Below are 19,032 nucleotides of genomic sequence, written 5' to 3'. Positions count from 1 at the left end.
GTCTCTAGCACTACACATGCCCATCTAAGATATTCTTATCACAGCGTACATTTGTATAATATGCCCAACTGACAGCCGTGCAGACTTGATGATAGATCACATAGGTAGCAGGATAATGAAGTGGACCGATTTGTTTCAAAGGCAGCCCGATCTCAAGTTTCATGAATGAAATCAATTTGGATGGGAGCTGTAGTTAAACCATACATACAGAAGTAGGCTGAAAAATTTGCCATAGGTAATACCCAAAATGAGGAGAAAAAGAGTGAGTTTTGCTGGAAGCCATTGATCCCTCTCCCTGACCCAGGCAATCTTAAGACAATCCTTTACAAAGAAACGAAAGTCCCTTAATCCATCCATAACTCATGCACCACAAGAGATTGGGTAACCCATATTGTAGTATAGCAAACAGCACAGGGTTTGTTGATATCCAGTAAAAGCTCAAAAACATCTATTCCTCCTATTCCTGAATGCAACCCACACCGTTGTATTATAACTCAAAAGATAGCCAAAGGTGGGCTGAATTTTAACCGCTTTAGAGTTAATTCTAGACAGAGTTGCCGTAACAGGAGTAATCCTAAAATTGAAATAGCTGAAACAATAAATAAAAAAATTGAAATATGTCAGATATGCTATTCGATTCTGTGAAAAAAATATTTGTTAAAATACATATTGACTTGAATTTAAGTGAAATCGAAACATGAATGAATTTGGACAACAGGATTTAGGGCCAAATGTATGACTCATCCGGCTGTTTACGACTGGTAAAATGCCTTTTCAAATGCACCTACCCTATTTTGCTAGTCCATAACCTATTACCGACTCGCAAAATAGGGTTTGCCAGTTGCTATTAGGAAGGGGTATGCCAAGGGCATCCTTTCCTACTAGCGAGTCGCACTGGTATGGAGGAATGTTTGGCAACAGTGAACGCAGTAGCAAAACATTCGCACTTTACTACCATCTCAAATTGATGGTAAGCCATTTGTAAACGGGAATGGGTCCCCTAGGGACTCCTTCCTTTTTCTGAATGGGGCACCAACATTTTTTCAGAGCAGCAAGTGGTCTCACGGACCACTGCCCACTCTAAAAAAAGAAAATAAAATGTTTTATTTTTATTTTTGAAAAGCATCCTGTTTTCCTTTAAGGAAAATGGCCTGCATTTTTTTAAAAGCAGTCACAGACATGGTGGTCTGCTAACCCAAAGCAGGCCACCATCTCTGTGAGTGCCACATGAATATTAATGAGGCGGGTGCATTTCCACTCATTTGGAAATTGCAAACCGTGTCTGAAAAACTGTTGTGCATTTAATTTTGGGACTCGTTGATTGTGATTACAAAAATAAACGCTATTTGTGAGTGGGAAAATTAAATGATCATAAATGTGGACCTCAGTTTCCTTTATTACAACAAGTGGTCCTGGCACTATGAAACGTGGGACAACCTTGAAAATAAGACTGTGTTCTATCTCGAGGAAAGGGCTGGACAGGGACTGCTGGGATTATCAAAAGTGATTTGAAGATTTCAAGTAGAATTCCGATTGAAGGATGCGAATCACAGACGTCTATTACTACCTGAGTACTTACTTGAAGCGTAACTTGCCTCTAGAACGATCCAAGCCACGAATTATATTTATCACATGAAGAGTGTCGACTCTTTTACAATGTCTCATGTTGCCCGAAACCGCCAAAATGTGAAGGATTTTGTTTCTCCAAATCGTGTTTCGTGTTGTTCTTGGTCTGTTAACTTTGCCGTTGGAAGCCATGACCCGGTTAAGTTGTATTTGTTAATCACCACCGGGTCAACTAATTTTCAGTTCTCCTTCTCCAAAAATATTTTTTTTTGTAAATCCTGAATCTATATTCAGCTGCGTGTCATTTTGTGCGCACGCGTATTTTTTACACAAACCAACATATTTGTGGTAGAAATAGAATCAACGTCCTGCTGCTACAACCGAATTGTTTTTTGAACAGATTACTTTTTAATATTTGTTTCTGGGTTAAATCCTTACCCTGTTACTTTCATTTCGTGATCTAAACAGTGATTGAGCTCTGTTGCATTCTTTTGTCTGGGAGTATCATTTATTTCTCATCTAGGAAGGAACATTTTATATTCGAAAGGCTGAAGCGGCGCCATGCTACAGAGAAGCTCATGCAAGACAGAAACGTTGATCTAAAAGATTGTCGACATGAGTTGCTCAGTCGCTACTGAAGTTTACCAGGGTTGGCTTAGCTGTGGTAGCACAGGTCACCCTCACTGGCAACGCCCCCGAGGAGAGACGCATGTCGTGCAGAGGGCGACCCTTTGAATAGACCTGTCCCGCACCCCCTCGCCGAGCCCTCACCTTGACCGGAGTCTGTCTTTACGTGCCAGGATGAAAGGGCATTGTGCACAAAACACTGAGGAGAGTGGAGGTGGAGTAGATGAGCTGTAACTGGAGATAGGGGTTTCAAAGAGAAACTTTTGGGAAAGGACGATGGGTAAACACTACGAGGTCACTGCTCCCATTTACGCAACTAATCCTGCCCTCCATACAAAGGGCATCGGCGCTGCCTGGGCGCCACACTCTGGAGGGCAGACATTGTGACCACACACTGCGGGCGAAGGAAGGGAAATGGCGCCTGTCTTCCGACTTATGCTCTTCTTTGGTCTGATTGGTAAGTGATCGCGGGTGTAGTTCTTAATAGTGCAGCAGGTGCTGTGGCACCGGGGCAAATGAGTGTGAGGGGCCCACTAAAACAGAGCGGGATGGCCGAGCATGACCCCAAACTGTCCTCACGGCACCATTTTAGTCTTGGCCGGCTGCAGGGTGGGGCTGGTTTGAAACCTTTCCAGGGCATATATCAGTTGCTGGCCTCTGTATTGGAAAGTCTGAAGGGCATTGTTTTCCTGTCGACTTTATTCGGGGGACGGGTCGTGTTGGGACAAGAGAGATCTCAAATTACTACTGGGGCGCTTGGCACAAATTCCCGTGCACAAAAGAGCACTCAGGGACATCACAGAACAATGGGCCTTATTTATGAAGGCCTTGCGCCGCCGGTGCGTCACTTTTTCCCATTTTAAAAGTGGCGCACCGGCGGCGCAAGGCCTTCATAAATAAGGCCCTAATAATGTGCCATAGAGGGTGCCAATAACGAATCACAGACTGTTGTGGGCATTCCCTTTTTGGGATGTCATCTCTTCTGGTTCACCGAAAGAATAACATTACAAGGCGAATGTCGCATGTATGTAGGCCTCACTATTGTGGTTGAGAAGGGGGGAGAGAGAAGAGTGAAAAGGCAGAATGGAAAGCCTTTCATTGGCAAGATAGGCCAGCGAACCAGTGCCTTCTGGCATTATGTGATCATGGGTTCAAATCCTTGCAAGCCCTACCGACACCTGTATACTCGCAAGTCAATACATTGAGGATAATTGCGCTCTGTAATAGTAATATTAACACCTCAGGATTACATCACTTACACATTTCAAAACTAGAGTGAATTTGTACCGATAAAATAATTTTTGTTGTACTGGTGTAGGAGGTGCATGGGCACCATTTCGTTGCACGTGTTCGTGGCGGCATTCCTGATTGTGTAGCAGATCGTGTGTGATGCGTTTACGAACCCATGGGGTTCATTGTAGAATAAGGGAGGAGGCTGTAGACTAGGACTCAGGCGAAGTGGAGAGATCCATAGGTGAGAGACTACAATGCATTCGATGGGGATGCTTTAGGTTATAGTAGAGGTACATTGAGAGAGGTGCTTTGCCCATCAGTACTCAAATAGAAGGAAATGCTTGATGGCCAGTGGGCGCTACATTGCCACTTGAAACGTTTGTTTTGCAGTTGTGTCTCCCAGAATAGAGGGCCAACTCTCAGTGCTTCTTCTTAGCATTTGGGGTGAAAAAATATACTTTCGGCAGCACATTCATTTCATGATTTCTTGCTGGTACTATTTTGTTGTTAAAGTAGAAGAAGCATCATCATTTGTGTCTGCTGTCTGCCTTGCTCAGGTTACATGAGCACTAATGAAAATGATGCCATGCACCACTCACAGCTCCTTTCTGAAAAGAGATCAGCGAATCTGTTGATTAAGTATTACAACTGCAACACCCTTGTCTTGCCACGTGAAAGAAGGCCAGATACACACTTTTGTTTATCTTTTATATGTCATTGAATTGTTATGTTTATTTCCAGGGTTTTGTCAAATTGTGATCACTACTCCTCCCCCACAGTAATGTGTTTTTGGCATCAACATGGATCATCTCCCTTACACATTCGTATTGAATTGCAGAAATTATATAGAGCATCATATAAGTTGGTGGGGAACTGAAGCATGTTGTTGGACATGTGGCATGCTAAACTATGGGCGAGTGTCGTTGGCAGAGTGGTTTGTTTGTTGTGAACCTAGTGGGAAGTGTTTCGGAGTTGTATGTGAGTGATCAGTGAGGTGCTCTGATCTTGTCGTGCTGAGCAGTGCCAAGCAGTGTGATAGAGGATGACGTGTGAGACAAACTCACACAAAATATAATAGCGAGCAATTAGTTTATGTGCCATGATGACTGCAGCAGACATGCCAACCACTCTGCAAAGCTTTGTGAATCTGTTAGGAAGCCAGAGGGAGGGATGAAGAAACGGGAAAGAGGCGGGATCTACCTGGGCCCTATGTGTTATATGTAGTGCAGTTGCAGGCGGTGGGGTGCTCAAACTTAGAGCTACCCGCAAAGCACAATCCTACCCAGAAGGGCAACAGGGTACACCAAAAATGCGGTCATCAGAGACGGCCCAGTCATCCACATATTAACATGCACAAGGCAGGATGCTGTTGAATGAGTTCAATGGTGACAAATGGCCAGGAATGTGAGATGGTGACATGGGCAGTGGACATGCACCTTTCTGAAGGCAGGAATACTTACAACTGCTGTATTATTCACCTTTCGAAGGAGGAAAGAAGAGAAAGAGAATATAAGTTTAGCAACATCACCAGAGACTACACAACCATTGAAGTCCTGATTTCCCTTACCCCTGCTGAGCCGAAAGGACCATGATTTTGGGCAGGGTGTTCAGTCTGAAGATCCTCTTATGCTCATGTAGATGGGCGATCGCTGGTCAAGTCATTGCTCAGACCGTGACAGACTGGCACACTGTCCTCGCAAGGGTGTGAGATGAAGTGCTTCGTACATTGCTCTCCAAGGGATCAATAACAAGTCAGTTAGCCCCATGTTATTATTTATTGTATGTCCCATAAATCCTTGCTCTTTCATTTCGGGCAAAGGAAAGGAGTTGTGGCAGCTTGTGCCGTAGGTCGACCCACCCATCTTATTTGCAGGCCTTTAACACAGTCTGTTTCTATCTTGTACTAGCTTTGCAATACCTTAAGGGAAGGACCTGGCTGCCTAGAGAGCGCACTCTAAGCATGGTCAGGGTGCCAGGAAATGACAGGAGCCTCAGTATGCCTAGAGGTCTGCATGAAGCAGCCAGGTCTTCCATGTCCCGTCACTGAGAATCCTCAGTTTTGGCAGTCCCTCTTCAATGTTTACCTGAATGGAGACTGACTTCCAGTGGGTGTCTGTGCCACTGCTGCTAGATGAAAATGACTTTGAAACCTCCGTAAAATGCATCAGCACTATGTACTTTATTCACAGATTCTGTAACAGGTGCCTTTTTGAAGCTTCTTAGCACAATGCATTGGAATTTTGGCCTAATTATCTGTGCTCAATTATGCACTAGGGGCCAGATGTACGACCATTTGATTTTGCGACTTGCAAATTAAGAAAAATTGCGAGTCACAATTTGCGAGTCACAAAAGCAAATATACAATGGTGCCAGAGACACTGTTAGTGATTCCCAATGGGGTCGCAAAAAGTGTGGCTCATGAATATTAATGAGCCACTCGCAATCTGCAACCCGATTGGGAATGGCTGGCCTTTCCAGGGATGGTGGCCTGCTGGGCTCAGCAGAACTTCATGTCTGGGACTGCTTTTAAATAAAGCAGTTTTTTTTAAAACAATGCAGCCCGCTTTCCTTAAAGGAAAACAGGATGCATTTAAAAAAGAAATAAATGAAACGTTTTCCTTTAATTTTTTAAAGGGCAGTCAGTAGCCCATGGGACCACTGCCTGCCCTTAAAAATATTTTCCCATGCATTCCCTAAGAGGAAGGGGTCATCTGGGGACTCCTACCCATTTGCGAATGCTTTACCACCTACTTGAAGTAGGTGGTAAATTGTGGCTGTTTTGCGACCGCAATTACGGTCACAAAACAGGCATACATAGGGCTCAGACTCACTATTGGGAAGGTACACCCTTGAAACGCCCCTTCCTGATAGCTAGTCGTAAATCCTAATTAGCGAGTCACAAATAAATTGCATGCAAAAATACTTCATACATCTGGCCCATAGAGTTTTAGTTAGTTCTGATATACATTCTGGCCTAGGTCGACATTTAGCAGGATGTTGATCTTCACAACACTCAGACCATACCCCAATCAGAAGAGGCATACGACAACTTAAAAATATTAGATCTACAATTTATTTTGTGCTTTAATCAAACAATTATTTGCTGATTCTATTGTAATAACTCTAAAGCCCACCAAGCTAAAGGCGCAGTACCCAGACAGTTGAGGTAATTCAGTTGAGGGTGGAAGATGGTTAAACATCAACAAAGAGGCAAAACAGAGACGCTAACAACTAACAAAGACCTACACAAGAGAGAACCAAAAAGGGGAGAAAAACAACAAAGATGTGGGTACACAGAACTCATGGGAGTGAGAAGATATGAGCAATTAATGAAGTGTTGCCGGGTAAAGGTGTCCTGAGCAAACTCGCTTTTTGTGCTGATGTTTTCTACCCTGGTCTGGAAGAGCATCAGTCTGACCCAGCTGTCCCACTCCATGGCCTCTGACAGGCCAAATACCACATGCCCATTCTCCACAACTCCCTGGCTTTTGATCTGTTAATTCTAGACGCAATGTGATTGTGATGCGGCATTGAGTGGACTGCATGTGGAGAGTATCGGACTTAGTGGTGCTGTGACTATCATGTTAATATATGCAACACAATGGCAGAGATTTGCAAACAGTTTGCATTACTTTTTTACTGCAAACTCGATGCAAAGTGTAATGGTGGTATTTGCAGTCTGCCCCAAATCGTAATTTGCGTTGGATTGTATCCAAAAGTAGCACAGTGCAGCATAATGCACTGCCTTGCGTTACTTTGCGTCAAATGGGCGTTCCATGGGTGATACGGGGGTGTCCCATCCAACCAACCATGGGGGAAATTCACAAGGAAGTGGCGGAGAGAGGCGTTAGCCTTCTTGGCTTAACGTCTCTCTCCGCCACTACGGAAAAGCAAGGCTGCACCATATTCGCAAGGACATGGTTCAGCCTTGCTTTTCCCCCTGCGAGGGCGCTAAGTTTCACAACTTCGCGCCAATGCAGGCACTGTTGCACCGAGTGCAAGGGTGTCTGCAAGCAGGGAAGTTTGTTTATGTACAGGAAGGTGTCCCCTCCTGCACATAAACAAACCGAAAATGCCAGTTTGTAACTTACATGTGTGCTGCTTCATGCAGCACACATGTAAGTTACAAAATGGCATTTTTAAAAAAAGGTTTGTTTATGTACAGGAAGGGACACCTGCAGCAACTTTCCATGTGTGTTGCCACGAGGCAGCACACATGGAAAATGCAAAATCGAGGAGAAAAAAAAAATTCTCCTCGTATCGTCAGCTTAAGACCAGAGTTTTCCTGGTCTTAAGTTTGGTGTTAGCTCATATTTGCGCTGCCCTTGTGAATAGGGTGCAGCGTAAATATCAATGGGTGTTGCGGTGGAATGCCCACCACAACACCCACTGCACGCCCCTTTCACGTTAAACACATCTTGAAAGGGGGCCTATTCACAAGACAGTGTTAAGCCACATTAAGTGGCTTATCGGTGCCTTGCGAATAAGGCAAGGCCCCTATTGCCACTGAAAGTGACATTGTGGTGGCGATAGGGGCTTGTGAATATGCCCCCATGTGTCTTGATGCAAATTTATATCAGCAAAGATGAATTTATAGGAATTTGTATCAAAAGCCTATGCCTCCTTGAGCAAGGCATAACAAATGATTAATTTCTTCAAATTTTTCCCTTTTTATATGTGGGCTGCATTCTACAACACACATATAAAGTGGGAAAATCCTAAAAGCATAGTCTCCGTACCGAAAGGGACCACCTTAAAACCAAACCTATGCCTACCACAACGCAAACAGCCTGTCACTATTGCCCAAGGGAGTCTACAATGGTGCATGGCAGACAAAAGTGCGTCAGCGCAGGGAGGGAGAGGACACCACCACATCTTAGTAGTTACGGCGTTCTCTTTTCTCCAGTTCACGAACACAGTCCAGCAACTTTACTTGCTGCACTGTATTGCATGATATTTTTAGTAAGTCTGGGCCCTAGTTCCTTGCCTCAACCCCAGCCAGAGAGCTGACAGTTACCCAGGGGCATATTACCAACAACTAGCGATAATTTTTGTCTCTAACTTGTTTAGAGACAAAAATTATCGCCGCACATCGGCGATTTTTATCGCAGATAAACCTTGCTATTAGCAAGGTTTATCGCAAATGCGATAAAAAACGGCCGCAATGCATGAATATCGCTGAAAAGTCAGCGATATTCATGCATTATCGAGCAAATGCTCTTAGCCATGTTATCCACCTCCCATTGGATAACATGGTGAAGAACTGCTCAGGGCAGGTGTTAGCTTTTGGAGATATTCGCGCTTAGCGCGAATATCTCCAAAAGTTGGTAATAGGAGATAGCGATGTTAGTGACTGTTTCCAGTCGCTAACATCTTGGCACGCCCACTTTGCATGTCATTAGTGATAAATATCACTGACATGCAAAGTGGGGCCCAAGATGGTCGCTATCTCCTATTAGCTGTCACTAACTGGTGTTAGCGACAGCTTGGTAATAGGGAGATAATTTTATCTCCGCTTTCTTGGCTTTTAAAGCCAAAAAAGCGGAGATAAACCCCCTTGCTAATATCTTAAAAAAAACATTATGATAGGCAATTTTACAGTTAAATGATTAATATATGGGTCGTAAATTGGATGTTGTGAGTTAAGTGTCTTCACGATATCCACACAGAGTAACTGCTTCTAACCAACAATATTTACTATTTTCTGCTATTTATTATAAACAGTCTTATTTTTTTAATCTATTTTGATCTTTAATAAATGTGCACTTGAGTTTGAGTATGGGAGGTTTAAACTTCTATAGAGTCTTATGGGGGTTAAAGCTAAAATAAAAACATGGTTTAAATTGGTTCAGAAGACCTTACTTCAAAATAGATGAGGACCATAGAGCCCCAAATAGCCAATTCTGGTTTTGAGCTCTTGTTTTGAAGTGACGGTATTAAGAGGAGAGATGGACACAATATCCTTCATGGGGAAATCATCTAAGTTTTCATCAAATCAACAAAAGCTTTGTTTACTAGAATAATCCTTGTAACAGCAAACTCTGTAAATTTACAAAGGCTACATTTGGAGTGTTATATTATTTGTAAATTTGAAAAGGAAAAAAATAGTTCTAATATTCTTTGATGATTCAGATACTATTCATGTCGAGGGAACAGAGCCACAAAATCTACAATTGTAGAAGAAAAACAAATTTGAAATGCTGGCTTTTGGTCTTTGTAAACAGAAAGATGTTTTATAATACCAGGTGATCAAACACATTGATTTATAGAATCCTAAATCATAGTTTCAAACTGCTGAGTAGGACTATTTACAAAAGCTGGAACCTGTGGAGTTCAACCTACACTGAAAACTGTAGAGTGAATAACTGGAGCCTCAGGTTCAGAAATGGCCACGACAAATGGCCTTTAGATCGTTTTGGAGAAGGGAGCAAAATCACTTTTGAATTAGGCACAAAAATTGACAACATTCCCTCGGAGGGGGGCATTTCGACCATTCTCTTCTTTTTTGCCTGTTATATTTTAGCAAGATTTCTGAATTCCTTGATTATAAAATAGAAAATACATTTCCAGCTTTGAGGATTTCACAGAATGTCCATGTTATCCCAATTTATTTTATTTAGTTGTTGATGATAGAATCTGAGCAACATTGTTTAAAAGCATGTATTGGATCTTGCTTCTGTAGGTATTTTAATGCTGTCTGAATTTAGAATTCTTCTTTTTGCTTGGACTCACTACTGAAGGATCACATTGATAAGTATCACACAGCTCAACTTGTGAGCCATGACTGGAAAAAGCCATCAAGGCCCGCTGGTACGGATACCTCATTTAATGTCAAAACCTTTTGAGTAGAAGACAATGTACAAATTATATTTTTTTCTTGATTAGTCAGTCAATGCCTTCAGAATGTAAGAAACCACAAACAGGCTCGGTCACAGTTTATAGTTGTTTTTTTATAAGATTTAATAAAGAAGGTAAAACTCTATTCAGTGTAAGCAGTGCTCAAGAGAGGCCAAATGAGTCGCCTGGGAAATGGTAAGAATGAAACACATTCAAAATAGGAGAAGCTATTAAATGTAACCAGTGATTAACTTGCCCTATCAAAGAGACACTTGTTTCCCTAAAGGCTTCTTAAGAGTGTGGCGATGAGTCCTTAATGGGGACAATGCTATATGAGTTGGAACTGGGTGTACCTTACCTAATTTGACCTTAAAAGAGACCTCAATGTCTGGAAGAGAGTAATCATGCATATTCAAACTCAACATTCTTTTTTATAACCCAATTGCACCCCAGGGCTAAGCATAGAGGGCCAGATTTAGATTCTTGGTAATGACTAACTAACGACTCGTTGACTACATATTAACATTCAGTATTTCTGTTTCAACCTGTGATTTCACAACAACCCTTTCTAGAGAACAAGATGCTTGATATCCGTGCAGGTGTCCACTGTAGAAATAAAAGTTAGTAATACAAACATATTTTTACCACTTATTGGGAATACGTTTCGGTATATATGGTTTGCTCTAGTACAGCACTTCTCAGTTTATTTCAAAATTGATATCACTTCTTAAGAAAAAAGGGCACTCATGCAGCATCTTAATCGTCATTTCAAAATGTGGATCCACATGCAAAACAGGCCAATCCGAATAACACCATAAATAAGTACAAAATACCTCTAGGTTTAGGAGCTAAAAAAATGTAAATTGGCCAGAATTTCAGTCCTTTGTATACCATCTGGTTGACTCGCCAGCAACATAGTTAGCACACTTTGGACACTGACAGCTTGATCAGTAAAAAGGAGTAGGAGAGTTGAGTTAACTTGAGCAGTAGAGAAGAGGTGTGGGGCGAGGCAAGGAGGCGGTCAATTAATCACATCATAAAAGACAGAGAAACTTTTCCTGCTGGGCCCTGGTGCACTATCAGTCTGAGGCTTTACCAGAACATAAGAGGCTAGTTCTATATGGCGAACTGGTTTAACTAAAGTGTAAAGTCCAAAGTTGAAATTCCAATGTCCCAACACTCCACAGCATCTCAAGAGTTAAAGAGAAGGCAGTGGCTAAATCCAAGGGAAGGTGCTAGCAATTACTGCATGACAGACAGGGGCTATTGACTTCCTGGAGGGTCTAGGCACTGCTGCGATCAGCCTAAGGCTATGAGGTGCACTCATATAGACATAGAGTCAAGTCATACTCACTTCCAAAGATAAAATTAAAATGTAAACTCATGCTCTGTGTCAGCTCAAGTGTTAAAGAGTTGGAGGCAGGTGGAGTGAAAGTGGCAGACAGCCAATCACAGTGCGATAGAATGGGGACCTTGACTCCTTGTGGGATCTCTGCATTTCAAAACACTGAAGTTCCTCAAAGTGCAGCTTTGTGGACATAGAGTAAAGTTAGACAGAGCTGCAAAGTTGAAATTAAAATATCCACTTCTTATGTGTTTCATTACCTTTTTAACATAGAGTCTAGACCTGCATATTGATTGGACAGTCAGCAACTTTAGCTCATCCTTGATGCATGTGTAGTCTTCACACTGGATGTTAAGACTATTACAAATTAATATTAACTTATTTCTCAAAGTACCTTTTCCCCAGGGCGTCTTCTTGCCTTCTCTCACCAGACTGGTAATTAGAGTTTTTGAGTGGCTTCTAAACCTTGCAATCCTTCTTTTATTGTATTTTTCAGAACATAATTTCGAAATATGCACAACTATTCCTGTTCTTTAAAGCTTTTTTTGCTACATATAAATATCTCCTGATCTAAACTTGCCCAGGAAACCTAAAATGTTCGGAATGGGTACTTGCAAATAAATACACATAAATATTGGACTTTTATGATAATATCTGGTTGTTTTGTTTCATATACGTACATTATTTTTTTTCAAAGAACCTTTACTTGCTCTTCGGCCTCTTCTAACAAATTACATTTGGCTGCATTTGGTAATTACCAGGTTTTCTTTACACAGTCAGATGAATTTAGTCTATGGGAACTCCTTTGATATCACCTCCAGTGAATTCTTTTTTAAGTTCAGAATGATTTTATTGAAACAATATGCAAACAGAAGAAATCAGACAAATACAATACAAAAGAAAATTCTCATATGCGTAAATGATGAAATTGCAAACATAAAATGCAATGATCCAAGGAATAGGAAAGGGGAGAAAAAGGGCAGGAAGGGATGGGGTAGGGGACATATCATAGAAACATAAAATACAACAAAATAGAGTCATAATTAAATTGAATTAAAAAGGCCGGTAACATAGGGGAAATTAAGTAACAAAATAGAGAATAGAACTAGAGGTCATCGCATTACATAACCCAAGAATCATTGCATAACATACAAATCAATAGGTGACCAAAAAGTTTGAAATGATTGTGAATTATGAACAACGCCTTTAAGAGACAGCTGTGCTCCTTTTCTAGTAAAGATAATCCACGACCACCAGGCATGAACTGAAAGAGAAGAAGCATCTTTCCAACAAAAAGTAATGGATTTTAAAGCAGCTGACATTAAGAAATTAAATAACTTAGCTTCTGACTCACTAAGAGGATGGGAAAGGGCAACTGATTTACATATTAACATAGCATAAGAAATATCATCTTGTACAGGTAAAATTTTTGAAATTACAATCCAAACATCCGACCAAAATTTTAAAATAACTGGGCAATCATACAACATATGACGAAGTGATCCAGAGCTAGAAGTGCAATGCCAACAGACATCAGAACGTAACAGTTTTGCATGGCACAATCGAAATGGGGTCCATAGGGCATTAAATAAAATAAAAGCATTAGTTTGATACAAAGACACTGGAAGCCAACCAGAAATACTGTTAAGCCAAATTGATGACCATATGTCATCTGACAGGGAAATGGACAATTCATTATTCCAAAAAGATGATATTGTACCAACATTGGAGCCCTGGAAAGAAGTAATTTTTTTATAAAATACCGAGACAGCTTTGGGGGAGGATGTAACAGCTGCAAGGTAAGTCAACAGATCATTAGTGGTGGAGGAAGGAATACCATTGGGAAAAGAGTCCAAAATTGAATTACATAAAGCTTGGTATTTTACAAAATCAGATGGTGGGATATCAAATTTTAACCATAGTTGCTCAAAAGGAATAAAAGCAGTCCCACAAAAGACATCTTTGAGATAAAAAATTCCTTTTGAAATCCATGAGGACCAGAAATTGATGTTTCTATTTAGTTTAAGTAAAGCACTGTGCCATAAAGACAAGTGGACTGTGGAGAGTAAGGGCAGTTCAAAATTAGAATCCAAATCATTAATGATTAGTCTCGAGGATTTGATAATAGAGGATTTATGAATAACCTTGGATGTAGAGGACATTGATAGCAAAGAGGGCAGTGAAAAGGGACGAACAATTGAGGATTCAATATCAAGCCAAATTGGGGGTGTGACCATATGAGAGGTTGTAAACCATAAGGAGCTTTGCTTTAAAATAAAAGCTTTATGGTAGAGGTAAAAGTCCGGAATAGCAAAGCCAGCCTGGGACTTAGGGAGTTTTAATTTCTTATAAGCAATACGAGGAACCTTATTAGACCAAAGGAATTTAGATAACAATCTGTCAATATCTTTATAAAATTTAAGAGGGAACTGAGTGGGAATCATGGCCAATGAGTAGAAAATTTTTGGTGCAACATTCATTTTTATAGCTTCCATTCTACCCCACCAGGTGAGGAAAAGGGGAGACCATTTGGATGTTTTATTCTTAATATATTCTAGTATAAAGTCACCATTAAGTTTTAAAGTAGCAGGCAACGAGGAGGCAAATAGGATACCCAAGTATTTCAGCTTACTGTTCTGCCAAATAATGTCTGTGTTTGGAAGCATATCCGGGGTACAAAAAGCATTCAAGGGAAAACATTCTGTTTTACTGACATTTAACTTATAACCAGAAACCACCGAATATTTTCTAATAATGTCTAATAGGGAGGGAACAGAAGAAAGTGGATTACTAATAAACAATAAAACATCATCAGCATAGGCCAGAGTTTTAATCCTGACATCATGTATCGCAATCACCTGAATATTATCATTGCATCGGATATAATTAAGAAAAGGCTCAATTCCTATTAAAAACAATAGTGGAGAAAGGGGACAACCCTGCCTAGTACCTCTAAAGAGTGAAAATTGAGTGGAAATTTGACCATTAATAAACAAACGAGCAGTAGGGGCAAAATATAAAGCAGAAATCATACGAATAAAATGGGCACCAAAATTAAAAGACAATAAAGTTTTAAATAAAAACTGCCAATGAATTTTATCAAAAGCTTTTTCTGCGTCCAAAGCCATCACTCCCGCAGGGGAAGCAAGATAAGGACTCTACTCAATCACATGTAAAAGGGATCTAGTATTGTTAGCCGAATACCTATTTTTCATAAAACCCGATTGATCTGGATGAATAATGGAGTGAAGAATGGGAGCTAATCTAGTGGCAAGAATTTTGGCATAAAGCTTACAATCCTGGTTTATTAAGGAAATAGGACGATAATTAGCAACCAGGGTAGGGTCCTTATCAGGTTTTGGCAAAACAATGATTAAAGCGTCCGTAAAGGAGCCTGAAATAGTGCCAGAGGAACCAAAATGGGAAAAAGTGAACTTAAATAAGGTAAAAGGTAAGATTGAAATTCTTTATAAAATTCAGATACCATCTGGGCCCGGGGATTTGTTCTTGGGAAGTGATTTAATAGCAAGTAAAATTTCATCAGAAGTAATCGGAGAATCTAAACTTAATCTATCTGTAGGAGAGACTTGAGGTAATTTGTACTGATTTAAAAAGGAATCAATTAAAGAGTCATCACAAGGTACTGGTTTACTATATAACTGAGAATAAAAATTTAAAAATTCTTGTATAATATCATTATGGGAAATAGCAACTCGACCACTAGGACTTCGAATCGATGTTATTTGAGTTTTGTCCCTCTTGATACGTAAATAGTTTGCAAGAAGTTTTCCAGATCTATTGGTGTTAAAGCGAAATTTAGCATTAGATTTTGTAAGTTGGATTCCTGCTCTAGTACTAAGTATAGCATTAAATTCATAACAAAGCTTCTGTAATTTGGATTTGTACTGAAGGTCATTAGAGGAAATAAATAAACGTTCATATTTAGCAATTTGTTTTTCCAAATAAGTAATATTAGAGTTAAATTGTTTATTTGCATATGCCATAATAGAAATAGTGGCACCTCTGATGTAGGCCTTAAAAGCATCCCACCTATTCACAATAGAAGTTGAACCTTCTGGATTGAATAAAAAATAGTCTTTAACATTTTGTAAAAGTTTAGACTTATGTTTATCATTGACAACTATATTTGTGTTCATACGCCAACGATTTTGCCTAGCAAAAGTAGAGGAAATATTTAACACAAAGGAAATCAACGCATGGTCCGAAACATCAATATTGCCTATAACAGGGTTGGTGGCTGATTGAAGTAGAGAGGGTGAAAGCAAAAAATAATCAATTCTGGAATGTGAATTATGGGGATTAGAGAAAAAGGAAAACCATTTCTCCGTGGGAAAGTGTAACCTCCATATATCAGTTAATTTGGTTGTGCGAAGGAAAGATTTAAAGGCATGAAACACTTTAGGAGGACGGAATTTAGTAGTGGAAAGCCTATCTAGTAATGGATCAACAATTACATTAAAATCCCCCCCAACAATCAAAGGGACCTGCCCCAACTTCAGAACCTCAGAAGTCAAAGCAGACCAGAAAGAAGGGTCATCAGCCGTAGGACCATAAACATTAAGCAAAAAATAAATTGTGTCATGAATTTTAACCTTAACCACTATATATCTACCTTCTGAGTCTGTAAATCTACTAAGAATCTGACAATGTAACCGTTTTGCAAAGAGAATTGCAACCCCATTTTTTCTTCCTTGCGCAGGGGAGGAAACAATATTATCAACCCATTTTTTCTCCATATATTGGAGAATTTTATCTTCAACATGCGTTTCTTGAATAAAACAAATGTCAGCTTTACACGCACCCAGGTAATCTAAGATCTTAGTACGTTTTACCGGATGCCTCAAACCCTTAACATTAAGAGAAACAATTTTAACATTATGAATATTAGCCATTGTGCATTAAGAGAAAAGGACAGAAGAATGATACAGAAAAAGAAGAATGGAGAAACAGCCTTAGAAAAGGAGCGACTCTATGCTGAAAGTAGGAAAAGGAAAGACACAAGAGGAAGAAAGCAAAAAAGGAAAGGAGACAAACAAGGAACATAAATAAGGACAAAGAAACGCACACCCGTTCCACAAGAATGGCCAGAAACCGTTGGAGCCCATAAGTATAAGAATATGCAAAGATGTGACAAGAAAAGTCAGGCTATTCGAAGTCAAGTATTAGGATCCTGAGTATCCATAGATGGAGGAGCTTGTTGCTCAAGAAACAAACGAAGATCTTCAGGACGCTGAAAAGATTTGGAGACATTGTCTTGACAGACACGCATCGTTGAAGGATCAAAAAGACCATATTTAAATCCAAGGTGTCGCAGCTGTGGACGATAGGCAGAAAACTCTTTGCGAATAGCAACAGTTTCTTTGGCAAAGTCCTGGTGAATAAAAATGTTGGTCCCATTCACTAATAAGGAAGGAATTTCTCTTGCAGCTTGCGGATAAGGACCAAATGATGATGACGCAGAACCTTGAAGATCATTTGCCTGGGTTTAGTATGTCTAGGATTCCGATGGGAAGGGACTCTGTGGGCTTTTTCAATCTCAAATTTTTCAGCGAATTTTATATTCAAAAGGCCCGGTAGAAGGGATTCAAGATATAAACGACAGCTAGTCCCCTCAACTTCTTCAGGCAAATTAAAAATACGCAGGTTGTATTGCCTATTACGATTTTCCATGTCCAACAGTTGAGTATGCATTGGAACAATTTTGGCCAATAAAGGTGTAAAAGTGTCAAGTTTGTTTTTATTATCCTGAATTTTAATAGCATTGTCAGAAATTTTCATTGACATAGAGGCCATATCTTTGCGGATATTTTTGACTTCCGAAGCAATTGTATCGGTATTCAAGCGTAGTGCTTTCATTTCCTCCAAAATGAGAGCAAAAGCAGGGTCTGAAGACTCTACCATCTTAGACTTTGCTGGAGGAGGAGAAACCTGCTGCTTACGTTTATTAACATTGGAATTCTTAGAATCCATTTTGAGGGTAGTAATAGCTCTGCAATAGGTGTAAATTGATAAAGAGATGAAAAACAGCCTCAAAATGCAAGAAGAATGAGGTAATTATCACGAAAAACAGCAACAAACTCTTAAAAGCAGCAGGTGCAGCAGCTATATTAAGCTGGAGGCGTGGCTAGGCCCAAGCCAGGCTCTGTCACAGAAGTTGCTCCGCCCCCAAGCACTCAAACTCAGCAGTACCTGAAGGAGAGACCGGGGTCCAGAACCATAGAGCCAGAAATCGACCTTCCTCCACAAGAAATCACCCCAAAATCACTCCACAAATCAGGAAGCACTTTATAAGGTAAGCGCCAGCATTTCCGCCGACTTCCTGACACAAAAATCGGCGTTTGAAACGAAGTCGGGCTGAGGGAGTTACGGAGCTCCGGTAATGGCGGCCATCTTGTTTGACGCGTTCGCGCGTCTCTCACCTCCAGTGAATTCTAACCGAAAAATTCTGGTGCTTTGAACCATCCCATCCCATGCAGGAGCCTAAAGCCGTAAATAGTTTATGTTCTTGTTTAAATGCAGATAGCTTTTCAGTAGACTAAACATGTGCAGGTGCTTATGTTTCTCCGTCAAGAACGTAATAACAAAAGGAGAGAGTGAGGGATTATCCACAAGAGTGGAAGGAGATACTCCTGGTCCCCTGGACCTAAAACTATATAAACAACAAAAAGAGCATCACCATTGGACCAAATACATGGTCTCTAATGGGAAGAAGGGAGATGGAGAAATAACAAAAGAAAGGGTTTATCTTTTGTTAAAAGACCCCTCACTCACCAACCTGGTTGGTGACATGCTTCCTCATCGAGGTCCCACCCGTATAGCCGAATGCCATCCGGGTGTGCTGCGACACCTGATTACAGTGGAGCAGGTTTTTTTGTGAATGTAGTGCAAAAAAAGGTGGTGTTAAAAACTGTCCAAGTATATCTTCTATGAATTTTTTTTATTCTGGGGTTACTGGACAGTGTTAAAAGCAGTGAAGAGACACTAATGTTGGTTTTAATGACCAACTGTATCTATGTGATTGTGTGGTAAGGTCTACATGTTTCAACCTGTGATGGGATCTGCCAGGTTTTCGTCAGGACCAAAAAACGTGGAACCTGGGTGGTATACACACACTAACGTGTACCCAACCCTCGGTCCCAGAGACCAAACTGTAAACTTGCAGTCGGTGTCCTCACAGCCTAGGCAGGCGAGGAAAAAATGGAGAAACCTGTGAAAGAAAAGAAAACATCACAAACAAACAAATTACGTGCCTGTAACATAGGGTAGTTTCTCAGTAGTTTAAATGCTCCATGCGAATCCCTTTCATGCTGGAGATGTTGTCTCAAAGAGTGCATACTATATGGTGGCATAAATGCTGGCACGGGCCTGCATAGTGTTGCAAGTATGCAAGGTATATTTAATGG

General features: G+C 40.5%; 1 protein-coding gene across 2 annotated transcripts in view; it reads left to right on the top strand.

Annotated features, from left to right (window-relative positions):
• Window positions 1-2,425: 2,425 nt before the first annotated feature.
• The window catches only part of LOC144791089 (serotransferrin-A-like), a 302,511-nt gene continuing 285,904 nt past the window's right edge, over window positions 2,426-19,032 (top strand). Inside the window, exon 1 of one of the 2 annotated variants that reach the window (XM_078665746.1) lies at window positions 2,426-2,650. In XM_078665746.1, the coding sequence (XP_078521872.1) occupies window positions 2,608-2,650 (43 nt within the window). In that variant the 5' untranslated portion in view covers window positions 2,426-2,607. The remainder of the gene's footprint in view (window positions 2,651-19,032) is intronic. The other variant, XM_078665745.1, reaches the window with a different exon arrangement.

The sequence above is a fragment of the Lissotriton helveticus genome, chromosome 11 (genome assembly GCF_964261635.1).
Source record: "Lissotriton helveticus chromosome 11, aLisHel1.1, whole genome shotgun sequence".
Classification (NCBI taxonomy): Eukaryota; Metazoa; Chordata; class Amphibia; order Caudata; family Salamandridae; genus Lissotriton; species Lissotriton helveticus.
Note: the sequence above shows the minus strand (reverse complement) of the source record. Positions and strands in the feature narration are given on the sequence as shown.